A 15,907-nucleotide genomic window follows, 5' to 3' on the forward strand; every position below is an offset into this window, starting at 1 on the left:
TATTAATGTATTTATAAATGATATTTATATATTTATAAATATATAAATAACAGATGTTACGTTCTATAAATAGAAACATTGCAGGTGCAGATGTTTCTATTTTCCCCTGAATTTCTATTTTCCCTTTTTTTTTTTTCCAAGTGTTTTCCCAAACAAAACACAGAACATATGGAATATATATATATATATGTATTTATAGAATGAGGCATTGTGACAGCTGAATTTAATTTAATTTCATTTATTTTTTTTTTAATTTTATTGAATTCCAGCCAAGATTTCACAGATTTCTCCTGCCTTGTGCTTCATTTATTGTTTTGAGAAGCTCCTGGGATTTAAAGGAATTAAAAACTCCTCGTGTTACCTCGTTCTCAGTTCTCTGAGAAAGCTCCTCTCACTTCAAATTCCATCAAAAAATCAATTTATGCCTTGGCCAGGGAGGGCTCCTTGACCTGACAGGGAGTGGGAACATCCCTGGAAAATGGGAACATCCTCAGGAAAAACTAATTCCAGACACCAGCTGGGACTGGGGGGGATTCTCCCCATTCCAAGTTATCCAGATAATGGGATGGGAATCTTCTACATTTCCCAATTTATCCAGGTGTTAGGGTGGGAATCTTCTACATTTCCCAGTTTATCCAGGTGTTAGAGTGGGAATCTTCTACATTTCCCAATTTATCCAGGTGTTAGAGTGGGAATCTTCTACATTTCCCAGTTTATCCAGGTATTAGAGTGGGAATCTTCTACATTTCCCAATTTATCCAGGTGTTAGAGTGGGAATCTTCTACATTTCCCAGTTTATCCAGGTGTTAGAGTGGGAATCTTCTACATTTCCCAATTTATCCAGGTGTTAGAGTGGGAATCTTCTACATTTCCCAGTTTATCCAGGTGTTAGAGTGGGAATCTTCTACATTTCCCAAGTTATTCAGATAATAGGATGGGAATCTTGTACATTTTGAAGTTATTCAGATATTAGGGTGGGAATCTTCTACTTTTCTCAAATTATCCAAGTATTAGAGTGAGAATCTTCCACATTTCCAAGTTATCCAGGTATTAGGGTGGGAATCTTCCACATTTTCCAATTTATCCAGGTATTAGGATGGGAATCGTCTACATTTTCCAAGTTATCCAAGTATTAGGGTGAGAATCTTCCACATTTCCAAGTTTTCCAGAAATTAGGGTAGGAATCTTTCACATTCCCAAATTATCCAAGTGTTAGGGGGAAAAATTCCCACATTTCCAAGTTTTCCAAATATTAGAGTGAGAATCTTCTACATTTTGAAGTTATCCAGGTATTAGGGTGGGAATCTTCCACATTTCCCAATTTATCCATGTATTAGAATGGGAATCTTCTACATTTCCCAAATTTTCCAGATGTTAGGGTGGGAATCTTCCACTTTTCTCAAATTATCCAAGTATTAGGGTGAGAATTTCCCCCATTCCCAAGTTATCCAGATAATAGGATGGGAATCTTCTACATTTTTAAGTTATCCAGATATCAGGGTGGGAATCTTTCACTTTTCTCAAATTATCCAAGTATTAGGGGGAAAAATTCCCACATTTCCAAGTTTTCCAAGTATTAGGGTGGGAATCTTCCATGTTTCCCAAGTTATCCAGGTATTAGGGTAGGAATATTCCACTTTTCTCAAATTATCTAAATATTAGGGTGAGAATTTCCCACATTCCCAAGTTATCCAGGTATTAGGATGGGAATCTGCCACATTCCAAATTTATCCAGGTATTAGGGTGAGAATTTCCCCCATTCCCAAGTTATCCAGATATCAGGGTGGGAATCTTCCACATTCTGAAATTATCCAGGTATTAGGGTGGAAATCTTCCATATTCCCAAGTTATCCAGATATTAGAGTGGGAATCTTCCACTTTTCTCAAATTATCCAAGTGTTAGGGTGTGAATCTTCCATGTTTCCCAAATTATCCAGGTGTTAGGATGGAAATTTTCCACATTCCTGAGTTATCTAGATATTAGGATGGGAATCTTCCACTTTTCTCAAATTATCCAAGTATTAGGGTGAGAATTTCCCACATTCCCAAGTTATCCAAGTATTAGAGTGGGAATCTGTCACATTCCCAATTTATCCAGGTATTAGGATGGGAATTGTCTACATTTTCCAAGTTATCCAAGTATTAGGTGAGAATCTTCCACATTTCCAAGTTTTCCAGAAATTAGGGTAGGAATCTTTCACTTTTCTCAAATTATCCAAGTGTTAGGGGGAAAATTTCCCACATTCCCAAGTTATCCAGGGTGGGAATCTTCCACATTCTGAAATTATCCAGATATTAGGGTGGGAATTTTCCATATTCCCAAATTATCCAGATATTAGGTTGGGAATCTTTCACTTTTCTCAAATTATCCAAGTATTAGGGGGAAAAATTCCCACATTTCCAAGTTTTCCAAGTATTAGGGTAAGAATCTTCCACTTTTCTCAAATTATCTAAATATTAGGGCGAGAATCTTCCACATTTTCCAAGTTATTCAGATATTAGGATGGGAATCTTCCACTTTTCTCAAATTATCCAAGTATTAGAGTGGGAATCTTTCACTTTTCTCAAATTATCCGAGTATTAGGGTGAGAATCTTCCACATTTCCCAAGTTATCCAGGAATTCTCACTCCTGTTGATGAAACACCAGAGGTTTCCAAGGTTGTTTTTCCAGGGTGGGAACAGCTCCATCCCTTTCCTAGTGTGGAATTCCTCAGGAATATCCAGGGGTTTTTTATTTTATCACCCAAAGAGTTTTTTATCCCCGTGGATTTTATGTTTTAATTCCAAAGGCAATCCTGGATTTCACTGTCTCCGTATGGAAAAGGTGGATTGTGCTGTTCACATTCTTCCCAAACATTGGAAAAGTAAGAATTTTGGTTTAAAAAATTAAATTAAACATTTTACAACCAATCCATCACCCGGAATTCTGCACAGTGCATTCATTGGGATGTGCTGTGTGCCAATAAAACCTGCCCCAGGGCTGGGAATTTATTTTTTTTCCTTCTTGTTGAACTTGGAATTTCATTTTTACCTGGATGTTTTTGGGCTCTGTCTCCTTTTTATCCATAAAAATAAACACAAGTTGGGTTTATCAGAACCACATTGGCACAGGAGAATTTTAAATTTATTCCAAATGAAGGAGGAGATCATTTATTCCAAATGAAGGAGGAGATCATTTATTCCAAATGAAGGAGGAGATAATTTATTTCAAATAAAGGAGAGGAGAGTTCAATTACAATTCAAATAACTCTGCTTATTCCTGGATCAGGAAAAAATAAGGAATTTTTTGGAGCTGCTCTTGGTTTGGGCAATTTGTGTCCATGGAATGAATCCTCAGATTCAGGGTGAGGATGTTCCTTTTCTTCCTTGGAAAGAAGAAACTTCTTTCAAACTTTCAAACTTCCCATTTTCCATTTGGGAAGTTTGAACCCCTTTGGGCTTGGGGATGGTGTGGCAATAAAACCAGCCCCAGGGCTGGGAATTTTATTTTTTCCTCCCTCCTGGCTTCTTGTTGAACTTAGAATTTCATTTTTACCTGGATGTTTTTGGGCTCTGTGTCCTTTTTATCCATAAAAACAAACACGGAGCGAGTCGGGTTTGTCAGAACAACGTTGGCACAGGAAAATTTAAATTCATTTCAAATAAAGGAGAGGAGAGTTCAATTACAATTCAAATAATTCTGCTTATTCCTGGATCAGGAAAAAATAAGGAATTTTTTGGAGCTGCTCTTGGTTTGGGCAATTTGTGTCCATGGAATGAGCTCTCAGATTCAGAGTGAGGATGTTCCTTTTCTTCCTTGGAAAACAAAACTCTTCCATTTGGACACAAGGACAATGTGAAGGAAAGGATTATTCCCAGTGATTTGATGTTTCCCCCAAAGAGCCAGGCAGGATTTAGGATCAGGCTCAGCTCTGGCAAAAAGCAGATCCATGACCTGATTTCAACTCGTGGGAGCTGCAGAACGTAAATATTTGATGGAACCACCACAACTTCCCTTTTTAAATCTGCTTCAGTTCTTCCAGCTGGATCCTTCCAAGCTGTTCCTAAAATTCCCTTCTCAACCTGGAAATGTTTGTGGAATTCTCCTCTTGGAGATTGTTCTGCTTTTGGGGTTGGATTTGTGCAAAATCCTTCAATCCAAGCAAAGCTGGGATTGTGTTTGTGTCAGAATTTATGGAAAGAAAGGGATTTTAATCCCAGATTTGTCACTGGGATCGCTCCTTGTTTGGGCAGGACCTCACCTGAAGCTTTTGGATGAAGGTGGGGGAGATTTGGGGCTTTTTAAATAATAAATATGGATTTTTTTTAGGCTTTTTTGGGCTGCTCTGGGAAGAAAAATTTTATGTTTTTTGAATCCTGGAAGGAGTTTTTTTTTTATCCATGGATTGAATCAACATCCCAGACCTGAATTTCCTCCCTGTTTTTATCCTCATCAGAAGCAACAGTTGCTGTTGGTTTAAAAGGATTCCTGGAGAAATTCCCACCTGGGACGTGTTTTTGGGGAATTTTGGGCTTGGGGAGGGTGACACCACAGGGGAAAGGAGGATTTATTTCAAATTCTCAATAAAAAAAAGGTGAAACAACAGGGAAAATAAAGATTTATTTCAAATTCTCACTTAAAAAAGGTGACATAACAACAAAAAAGAGAATTTATTTCAAATTCTCAGTAAAAAAAGGTGACACAACAGGGAAAATAAAGATTTATTTCAAATTCTCACTGAAAAAAGGGGAAAAGGAGAATTTATTTCAAATTCTCACTTAAAAATGGTGACGTAACAACAAAAAAGAGAATTTATTTCAAATTCTCAGTAAAAAAAAAGTGATACAACAGGGAAAATAAAGATTTATTTCAAATTCTCACTAAAAAAAAGGTGACACAACAGGAAAAGGAGGATTTACTTCAAATTCTCACTAAAAAAGGGGAAAAGGAGGATTTATTTCAAATTCTCAGAAAAAAAGGTGACACAACAGGGAAAAGGAGAATTTATTTCAAATTCTCACTAAAAAAAGGGGAAAAGGAGAATTTACTTCAAATTCTCACTTAAAAAAAGGTGACCCAACAACAAAAAAGAGAATTTATTTCAAATTCTCAGTAAAAACAAAAAGTGATACAACAGGGAAAATAAAGATTTATTTCAAATTCTCACTAAAAAAAAGGTGACACAACAGGGAAAAGGAGAATTTACTTCAAATTCTCACTAAAAAAAGGGGAAAAGGAGAATTTATTTCAAATTCTCACTAGAAAAAGGTGACACAACAACAAAAAAGAGAATTTATTTCAAATTCTCAGTAAAAACAAAAGTGATACAACAGGGAAAATAAAGATTTATTTCAAATTCTCACTAAAAAAAAGGTGACACAACAGGAAAAGGAGAATTTACTTCAAATTCTCACTAAAAAAGGGGAAAAGGAGGATTTATTTCAAATTCTCAGAAAAAAAGGTGACACAACAGGGAAAAGGAGAATTTATTTCAAATTCTCACTAAAAAAAGGGGAAAAGGAGAATTTATTTCAAATTTTCACTTGCTGTGTTGATGGAAAATTTGAATATTTGAATTATCACCATCCTGGCTCACAATTGTAAATTAATGTCGTGACGTCAAACTCATAGAAAAATCTCTGTTGGGGAAAAATATATTTTAAAAAATCAAATATTGAGCATAAATTTGTGTTTATTTTTGTACTTCTAAAGCCACTTCATCAGGTGAAGGAGCTCCTTGGAAAGGAATTTTCAGGATCCAACAAAAAGTTTTTTGGTTGCGCTGCAGAGTTTTCCTGAATTTCCTGATTTTCCCTGGATTTTGAGGGAATTCTGCTTATTTTAAAGGTTATTTATGATTTTAAAGGTTATTTATGGCTTGGAGTCTTTGTTCCATAAATTCTACACTTCTCATGTTAAAAAAAATAAATTTATTTGGGTTTTTTTGGGGTTTTTTTCTGCTAATTTCCCTCTGTGTCTCCCTGCAGGATTCATGAATAAAATCTTCCATCCCAACATTGACGAAGCGTAAGTAAAAAATCTCCTTTTTTTGTGTTAAATCCTCTAAAAATCTCAGATATTTTCCTACAATTTTTTTGGTTGTGTGTTCCCTGTGCCAGTAAAATCCCAATTGATTTTTTTCTTGGGAAAATTGATTAAATTTATTCCTATTTATTTATCCCAAAATAAGGATAAATCAGAGAATAAATCCAAATAAATCCCAAACTCTTAAGGAAGGGGTTGAGGACGATTTTTAAATTTTTTTTTTTCAATTTTTAGAGTGTTTTTCCAGTATTAATTCCATTTTTTTTCCATGTGTTTTAGGTCAGGAACTGTTTGTCTAGATGTAATCAATCAAACCTGGACAGCTCTCTATGGTGAGTTGGGAATTTTCCTCTTTATTGATGATTTCAGGACACTTTTTTGGGTTTTTTTTTCTTTGATTTTGAATTTGAAACTCCTCCCTGAGCCAAGAAAAATAAGAATTTTTTTTTTTGCAAGTTGGGAGGTGTTGCCTCTGATGCTGCAAAGTGGTTTTCATGGTTAAAAATCTGCTTTTTTTAGACATAAAAAGATCAATTTAAACCAGAATTTAAAGATTGGCTGGAATTGTTAGAGGGAAAACAACTGAGTATTTAAAAATGAGAATTTCAGATATTCCAGTTACACTTTGTGGAAGAAATTCAGGGAATTGTGGACATCAAATCCTTCAGGTTCTTCACTGAAAAATTGATTTTTGCTGGAATTTCTCATTGAAATGTTGGAATTCCCAGTGTGGATTTGGTGTGGGAGATTTTCCTCTTTTCCATAAAAGAGGACAAAAAGAAATAATTCCAGTGGGTTTTGTGCTCCAGGGGTTTGGAGTTTTTCCTGATTTTTCAGGATTAAAAATGAGGAAAATTCCGTCCCTTTTTTTGTTTAAACCCCTGGACATCAATGTTTGTGTGTGGGGAGGAGGAGTCTGGGAGGAGCTGCAGCAGCTCTTCCATCAACTTCCATTTATTTTTATTTTTATTTTTATTTTTATTTTTATTTTTATTTTATTTTTATTCTTATTTTTATTTTTATTCTTATTCTTATTTTTATTCCTTTTTTTTATTATTTTTTTATTATTTTTATTCTTATTCTTATTTTTATTGGTTTTTTGTTTTATTATTATATTTTATTTTTATTCATATTTTTAATTTTTATTACTTATTTTTATTATTTTTATTCTTATTTTTATTCATATTTTTATTTTTTAATTTTATTATTATTATTATTCGTATTCTTATTCTTATTTTTATTCTTATGTTTTTTATTTTATTTTTATTACTTATTTTTATCTTTATTCTTATTTTTATTTTTATTATTATTTTATTATGGTTTTTATTTATTTTTATTATTTTTTATTTTTATCTTTATTTTTATTTTTTTATTTTGTTTTTTTATTCTTATTTTTATTTTTTATTTTGTTATTTTTATTCTTATTCTTATTATTATGTTTTTTATTTATTTTTATATTCATTATTTTTATTTTTATCTTTATTCTTATTCTTATTTTTATTACTTATTTTTATTTTTATTCTTTTTTTTATTTTTTATTTTATTTATTTTATTATTTAAAATTTTATTCTTATTCTTTATTATGTTTTCTTTGTTTGGTTGCTTTTTTTGTTTGTTTTTTTAATATATATATATTCTATTTTTAAATGTTATTTTCAATTTTACTCCCTTAACTCCACCTCCTTCCCACACTCTCAACCCCTTTCCCATCAGACTTTACACTGCCACCTGGGCACCTCCCAGGATGATTTTTTGGGGATTTTTCCACCTCTGAAAACACAAACACCACAATTCTCTTTCCCTTGCAGATCTCACCAACATATTCGAGTCGTTCCTGCCCCAGCTCTTGGCTTATCCCAACCCCATCGATCCCCTGAACGGCGACGCCGCCGCCATGTACCTGCACCGGCCGGAGGAGTACAAACAGAAAATCAAAGGTCAGCCCTGGGAGCAGTTACTGCTGCTCTGTCTGCAGGGGAGGGTGGATTTACTCTGCTGCACTTGGGGATTCACTGCCTGGGTTTTATTTCCTTTTTCCAGTTTCAAATGGGATGACGGGAAGGAAGGAAGGGTTTTTTTTCTCTTCCTTTTTCTAGTTTGAAATGGGATGATGGGAAGGAAGGAAGGGTTTTTTTTCTCTTCCTTTTTCCAGTTTCAAATGGGATGATGGGAAGGAAGGAAGGGTTTTTTTCTCTTCCTTTTTCCAGTTTGAAATGGGATGATGGGAAGGAAGGAAGGGGGTGAGGGATGGAAAAAAACAGCAGAGTTTAAACAGGGAATGATGAAGTTTTGCTGCACTTTTGGGATTCACTGCCTCGTTTTTATTTCCTTTTTCCAGTTTCAAATGGGATGATGTGAAGGAAGGAAGGGGATGAGGGATGGAAAAAACCAGCAGAGTTTAAATAGAGAATGATGAAGTTTTGCTGCAGTTTTGGGATTCACTGCCTGGTTTTTTCCTTTCTTCTTCCAGTTTCAAATGGGATGGTGTGAAGGAAGGGAGGAAGGGGGTGAGGGTTGGAAATCACCAGCAGAGTTTAAACAGGGAAAGTTGGGATTTTGCTGCAGTTTTGGGATTCACTGCCTGGTTTTTTTCTCCCTTTTTCCAGTTTCAAATGGGATGATGGGAAGGAAGGAAGGAGTTGATGGTTGGAAATCACCAGCAGAGTTTAAACAGGGAAAAATGGGGTTTTGCTGCAGTTTTGGGACTCAATACCTGGGGTTTTTTATTTCCTTTTTCCAGTTTCAAATGGGATGACGGGAAGGAAGGAAGGGTTTTTTTTCTCTTCCTTTTTCCAGTTTCAAATGGGATGATGTGAAGGAAGGAAGGAGTTGATGGTTGGAAATCACCAGCAAAGTTTAAACAGGGAAAAATGGGATTTTGCTGCAGTTTTGGGATCCACTACCTTTTTTTTTTTTTTCTTCCTTTTTCCAGTTTCAAATGGGATGATGGGAAGGAAGGAAGGGTTTTTTTCTCTTCCTTTTTTCAGTTTCAAATGGGATGATATGAAGGAAGGAAGGAAGGGGTTGATGGGTTGGAAATCACCAGCAGAGTTTAAACAGGGAAAGATGGGAAGGAATGATGGATTTTTTGCTGCAGTTTTGGGATTCACTGCCTGGTTTTTTTCTCCCTTTTTCCATTTTCAAATGGGATGATGGGAAGGAAGGAAGGAGTTGATGGTTGGAAATCACCAGCAGAGTTTAAACAGGGAATGATGGATTTTTTTTTTCTGCACTTTTGGGATTCACTGCCTGGATTTGTTATTTCCTTTTTCCAGTTTCAAATGGGATGATGTGAAGGAAGGAAGGGGTTGATGGATGGAAATCACCAGCAGAGTTTAAACAGGAAAAGATGGGAAGGAATGATGGATTTACTTTGCTGCAGTTTTGGGATTCACTGCCTGGTTTTTGTTTCCTTTTTCCAGTTTCAAATGGGATGATGGGAAGGAAGGAAGGGTTTTTTTTCTCTTCCTTTTTCTAGTTTGAAATGGGATGATGGGAAGGAAGGAAGGAAGGGGTTGATGGATGGAAATCACCAGCAGAGTTTAAACAGGGAAAGATGAGAAGGAAGCTGGGTTAGGATTCAATGGGATTTTGGGAGATGGGAGAAATTATTTGGAAGAAAAAAACCCTGAATTCCTCATGTAGAACAGGATCACAGCATGGATTTGTTGTGGGGGATCAGCTTTTGCCACTTTTCCACAGAAAAGGACCAAAGGAAAATTTTCAATCAGTGATTTTTTTTCCTTCACATCAAATGGGATGATGGGAAGGAAGGAAAGGGTTGATGGTTGGAAATCACCAGCAGAGTTTAGATAGGGAGTGATGGGATTTTGCTGCAGTTTTGGGATTCACTGCCTGGTTTTTATTTCCTTTTTCCAGTTTCAAATGGGATGATGTGAAGGAAGGAAGGGCTGAGGGTTGGAAATCACCAGCAGAGTTTAAACAGGGAAAGATGGGAAGGAATGATGGGGTTTTGGTGCAATTTTAGGATTCACTACCTGTTTTTCTCCTTCCTTTTTCCAGTTTCAAATGGGATGATGTGAAGGAAGGAAGGGGATGAGGGTTGGAAATCACCAGCAGAGTTTAAACAGGGAAAAATAGGAAGGAAACTGGATTAGGATTCAATGGGATTTTGGGAGATGGGAGAAATTATTTGGAAGAAAAAAAGCCTGAATTCCTCATGTAGAACAGGATCACAGCATGGATTTGGTGTGGGGGATCAGCTTTTGCCACTTTTCCAAAGAAAGGACCAAAGGAAATTTTTTCCTTTGGTGAATTTTTTTAGGATGTTGAGGCTAAAAGTGTGTGATCAAAAAAAAAAAATAAAGGCAAAAAGAGTGCCCAACTCACCAATCTTAAACACTCAGTGGAACAATTAATTCATTTTTTTAATAAATTAAATTATTAAATTATTGGAAAGTTCTGAGAGCAGCAATCAAGGAGTTGGTGATGAGATGGTTTTGCACTGGGGCAGAGCAGGAATTTGTGGAAAATACTAAATAATTAATAAATTGATAAAAATTAATAAAGTTAACAAATTTAATAAAACTAATAAATTAAAATTAATGAAAATAAAATAAAAATAATTAAAATAAAAATTAATAAAATTAATCAGAATCCCTCCTTGCTACTTCCTAGTCCAGCCAAGGCTTCTTAGATCCATTGCCTGGAAGCTGCAGAGAAATTAATAAAGACTGGAAGACAAGGGATAAAATTGGAGGAATTTAAACTATAAAGGGGTTTAGGAGCTTTGACAGGTCAAAAGTGCCTCCAGAAAAAAAGGAAAAAGGTTTTCCCTGGAATCAGGATGTTGGTGTGAGCAGGAGGGAGAATCCACAGTGCCTGGAGCTGCTCCTGGAAGGGTTGGAAGGACAAAACGAGGTCAGAACCTCTTTGCAAGCAAGGAAAACTCCCAAAATATATAAATATAAATAATTTGGATAAATAGGACTGTCCAAGCAATCTGGTGAGTGAGGCATGAACTGACTTGGTATTGCAAACACAAGAAATTAGATTAAAAATAAGGAATTGTGCTTTATTTTATCTATTCTTCATACCAGGGAGCTTCCAGGCAAAAAAAAAAAAAAAAAAAAAAAGATTTGTCAGATAAAATCTCCAATGCCAGCACTGAGAGTCCTCTGGGCTTTCACAAAAATCCAAAAATATCCTTGGAAAAAAGCCAGAAAAACCTGATTTCAACCCAAGGAAGCTCTGAGGACACCCCTTGGGATAAAGGAATAAACCTGCTGCCTCATTCCCACATTCCCAGCCTGGTACAGATGATTTGGAAGGAGCTGGAAGTGCTTGGAACGTTTTCCATAAATCCCAGAATCTCTGGCTGTGCCCAGGATTTGCGTGACAAGGATGGGATGGAGCTCAAACTCTCGTCATCCCTGATTTTCAAAAATAACTCTGGACACGTTCAAATTGCTGCAGCGGATCCTGGCAGCTCAATCCATCATTTATTTCCTGCTGCTGCTCTTGGGGTTTTTGTCACTCAGAGCTCAGGGAAGGTTTGTGTCACCTGGTGGTTTTGGGGATGGGAGAATTTGTAATTCCCGATTTGGAATTGGCTCAGAATTTGTAATTTCTGTTCTCCTGTGTGGGTGATTTCCTGTGGGATTTTCCTTTGGGAAGGTGAGGAGCAGCTGGAGCATCTCCAGGCTGAGTTTTTCCTGCCCAGGACATCTCTGGGGTAATTTCTCCCACCCCACAGCTCTGAAATTCCAATAGAATCCTAAGCCTCAACACCCTCCTGTGGGTGATGCTTTGTCACTTTTTGTCATTTTGTTCTTTTTTTTTTTTTTTTTTTTTTTTTTTTTTTTTCCCTCGATGGACCAAAAATCCCAATGCAAATCCCAATCAATGCAACATTCAGCATAGAAACTCCTGGGAAATTTCATTTTTCCTGGATTAAACCTTAAAAAAAACCCCAAAAAAACAAAACCCAGCCCAGGAACACGGAGCTTTCCTGGATAAAAAAAATGACATTTAAAGCTTGAAGGGCTTTAAATTTAAATTCAGGCTTGAGGAGGCTTTTTCCAGCAGCAGCTTCAACTTGAAAATATCCCCTGGAAGCAGCCAGGGAAGGAAATGCTGGTGTTTTCCTGTCCTGGAAGCTCCTAAAGCAGCTGCAAACCAGAGTTCAGGTGGATTTGGAATAATCCCAGAGGGAATTTCTGAGATCCCCAAAAAGGAGTTTTGCAGCAACAGCACTTGGGGTTCCCTTGGCTGGATTGTGCAGGGAATAAATAACAACTTCCTTGGGTTTTTCCCCAGTTTTCCAGTTCTTGGAAAGCTCTGGGGAGGGAGAAATCACCTCAGGGATGTGTCACAGAATCTTGGAGTGGTTTGGGTCAGAAGGGACTTTAAGGAATATTTAATTCCAGGGAATCTTCCATTGTCCCAAACAGTTCTGGAACATTCCCATAGGATGAGGCAGCTTCTCTGGGCAGTGGGATAATCTCTAATTTCTATCTCTATATGATTTATCAGTATTAATTCGATGATAATTCATAACACTTTAAAAAGATAATTTTTATTATTTTACGCATAATCACATTTTAGAGTATTTTCAATCTTCACGATAAATCATTTCTCCGATTTATCGAACGCGCTGTAACCAAACCTCTCACAACTTCATCCCCTATCCCTAAACACCATTTTTTTTTTTTCTTTTTTTTCTCTCTCTCTCTCTCCTATCCAGAATACATCCAGAAATATGCAACAGAAGAAGCACTAAAAGAACAGGAGGAAGGCACCGGGGACAGCTCGTCCGAGAGCTCCATGTCCGACTTCTCGGAAGATGAGGCTCAGGATATGGAATTGTAGTAGAGGAGCCCACCTGCTTTTCAGAGAGAGACTCTTAATTTCCTAACCATGAGAAGCAGACTATAATATTCATATTTAAACAAAGCAATTTTTTTTATTACTAAACAAGGTTTTTATGAATTATAGCATTGATATATATATAGATAGATATATATATATCACCCTTTAGATCTTGATTTTTTTTTTTTTTTTTTTTCTCTTTTTTTTCTCTCTCAGTCATTTTTTCCCCTCCCCCTGATTCCCGAGGTGCATTTAGAGTTAATTCCCAACATTCCATTCTGGTAGCAATATGCAAGCCCTGATGCATGCATGTTGAGATTTATTATTATTTTTTTTTCTTTTCTTTCTTTTCCATTTGGCCAAGGTCAAACTTTGGTGTGCTACCAAAAAAAAAAAAAAAAAAAAAAACAACAACAAAACAAAAAAAAAGCTGCCCTGGGAGGGAGGGAATTAGCAAAAAAAAAAAATACACACAAAAAAATAAATCCAAACAACAATGGAAAATAAAAAAAAGAGGGATTTGCTGTTGGATCAAGGGATTGTTGGTGTTTCCTCTGAGACTAAAAAACCTTGAGGACGGTGGTAGAGCTGTGTAGGGATGGAAGGGGCTCCTCCAGGTGTTTTAAAAGAGAAAAAAAAGAAGGATTTAACTCCAAACCAAACCACATGGAGCTCCTGAGAGCACCGAAGGCGGAGAAAGACTCGGAATTTTGGAATTTCGTTCTTGCTGTGGACTCCTCCCGGCCCTCCCGAACTGCGGGCACTGACAGCCACTGCTCCAGCCCCTTGGGGCACTTTTGGAACAAAAACAAAACAAAACAAAAAGCTCTTTGGATGTTGTTCCCTTTGCTCGGTGTGGATTAGGAGCTGTTCCCTTGGCTGGGAGGGAAGGACCACCCAGAACCCCCACGGATGATGCTCTTGGAACTGGGATTGAACCCGGAGCGCGTGGAAGTCAAAAAACTCTTCCTGTGGCCCAGTTTGGAACCTGCTGCCTTTGAACGGCTTCCACTTGGCTTTATTATTATTATTATTATTATTATTATTATGATTTCTTATTTTCTTTCCCTTTTTTTTTTTTTGGCTGGAAATCTGGTTGAGACACGTTGTCCTGGGAATTGCTGTGACCTGATGGATTTGGCCTCTCCAGAGCTTCAGATCCACGAATTTGTCGGCACCGATTCTGATTCTCCTTTTTTTATTTTTTTTTTATTATTATTTTTTTAATATTTCTTTTTTCTGATTTTCCTTTTTTTTTTTTTTTTTTTTTGTTTTGTTTTGTTTTGGGTTTTTTTGGGGGTTTTTTTTGGGGTTTTTTTTTTGTTTGTTTGTTTTTTTTTTTTTTTTGGGGTTTTTTGGTGTTTTTTTTTATCTTCCGATTTTTGTTTTTGGAGTTTTTTTGGGTTTTTTGGGGTTTTTTTTTTTTGTTTACTTTTTTTTTTTAATCTTTCTTTCTTCCCCCTTCCCGCACCAACTTGGTTCCCATCTGCTTTTTTTTTTTGTGTGTGTACAACAGGATAAAAATTCCTTAAGGGTTAACAAAGAATATGATCTAAAAAAGAAAAAAAAACAAAACAAAACCAAAACAAAACACAACAAAACACCACCCACAAAATTTGAGGTGAATAATGATAATAAAAAAAAAAGCCTAAAAAGCACCAATTGAGGAAGCAAATGAATTCACTCTTTGGTTTATTTTTTGTTGGTTGGTTTGGTTTTCTTTTTTTTGGTTTGTTGATTTTTTTTTTAATTTATTTTTTTTCCCCCAGGATGTTTGGGAATTGGAATGTTGGATTTCTCCTGGTGTCTTGCAGCAAGCTGAGAGATTATTTTATTTTTATTTTTATTTTTATTTTATTTTTTTTTTTGCTGTTATTCCTAGAAATCTGCTCAGTCAATGTCTCCTTGGGATACTTGAATTGGGATAATTGTGCATCGGAGATTCAAAACTTGAGATGGATTTTTTTAAAAAGCTGAATGTTACCTGCTCTTTTCTTTTGGGGATTTTTTCTTTTTTTTCCAAAGGGTTTGGACAAGATCTTTTTCATTTTTGATGAGACCTGCAAAAGAAAAAAAAAAAGAAAGAAAATCAACCCACCCTTGAGCGACTCTGGAGCGGAGTTTTGAATGTCAGACTGGTACATTTGTCATTTTCCCAGAATTATTGGGTTTGTTTTCCTTTTCCTTTCCAGACTCCACCGAGGTGGGGCTGGGGCACATCCCAACCCCGTCTTTAATTCACGAAGCACAATCAGTTTATTTCCTTTCTGTTGCTTTTTTTTTTCTTTTTTTTTCTTTTTTTTTTTGTGGGGAGAAAACAAAACACAAAAAACCTCCCATCGAGTCCCACTTGGCTTTGGCATGAATTTCCTTAATAAAAAAAAAAAAAAACTACCACAAATTTCTTTTCTGCAAAAGGTTTTTTCCTCTCCCTCCTTTCCTTTTTTCCCCATCCTTTTCCAGCAGGGCTGTGGCTGATACTGTGCTCAATTCTCTATCTTAACATTTTGTGGCTTGTTGGAGGGTTTAATATGAATTATTTAACGTGTAATGATGTAATTAATTAACTCTTTATCTAGCACGTTGTTTGCTCATTAATTTGGGGATGGGGGAAGGGAGGGGCCACGTTTAATTCGCTTTTCCTGCTGCCCTGGGCAGTTTATTTTTATTTTTTTTTTGCTTGTGCTATAATTTTTTTTACTTGTAGGTGCTATTTAGGAGTAGAGTCAAGTGCTGGGTGGTGATTTCAGTTAAAAAAAAAAGGAAAAAAAAAAAGCTTCGAGAAAAAAAATCCAACAAAAATCCACCAAAAAAAAAATAAAAAAAATAAAATAGAACAACAACAAAAAAAGGCAACCAAAAAAAAATCACAATAAAAATTTGTATTTTTTCAATATTGTATAAAAATAGTGTTCTAATTCCCTCGCCCCCTTCCCCTTTCCCTTTCAGGGTGTTTTTTTTTCATCTCCATCATTCCCTTTATGTGGATTTAAAGCATCCAACTGCTGGATGGGGAAACACTGAGCTGAAATTCCCAAAAAAAAATTAAA

At 36.0% G+C, this 15,907-nt stretch overlaps 1 protein-coding gene across 2 annotated transcripts in view; it reads left to right on the forward strand.

Moving 5' to 3' along the window:
• The window catches only part of UBE2H (ubiquitin conjugating enzyme E2 H), a 47,057-nt gene extending 31,619 nt beyond the window's left edge, over positions 1–15,438 (forward strand). For both annotated transcript variants that reach the window (XM_083859700.1, XM_083859701.1), the window contains 4 exons: positions 5,969–6,008; positions 6,306–6,358; positions 7,835–7,963; positions 12,733–15,438. In XM_083859700.1, the coding sequence (XP_083715826.1) occupies positions 5,969–6,008; positions 6,306–6,358; positions 7,835–7,963; positions 12,733–12,857 (347 nt within the window). In that variant the 3' untranslated portion in view covers positions 12,858–15,438. The remainder of the gene's footprint in view (positions 1–5,968; positions 6,009–6,305; positions 6,359–7,834; positions 7,964–12,732) is intronic.
• Positions 15,439–15,907: the final 469 nt, after the last annotated feature.

This window comes from Zosterops lateralis (genome assembly GCF_965231275.1).
Source record: "Zosterops lateralis genome assembly, chromosome: 4".
In the NCBI taxonomy this organism is placed as follows: Eukaryota; Metazoa; Chordata; class Aves; order Passeriformes; family Zosteropidae; genus Zosterops; species Zosterops lateralis.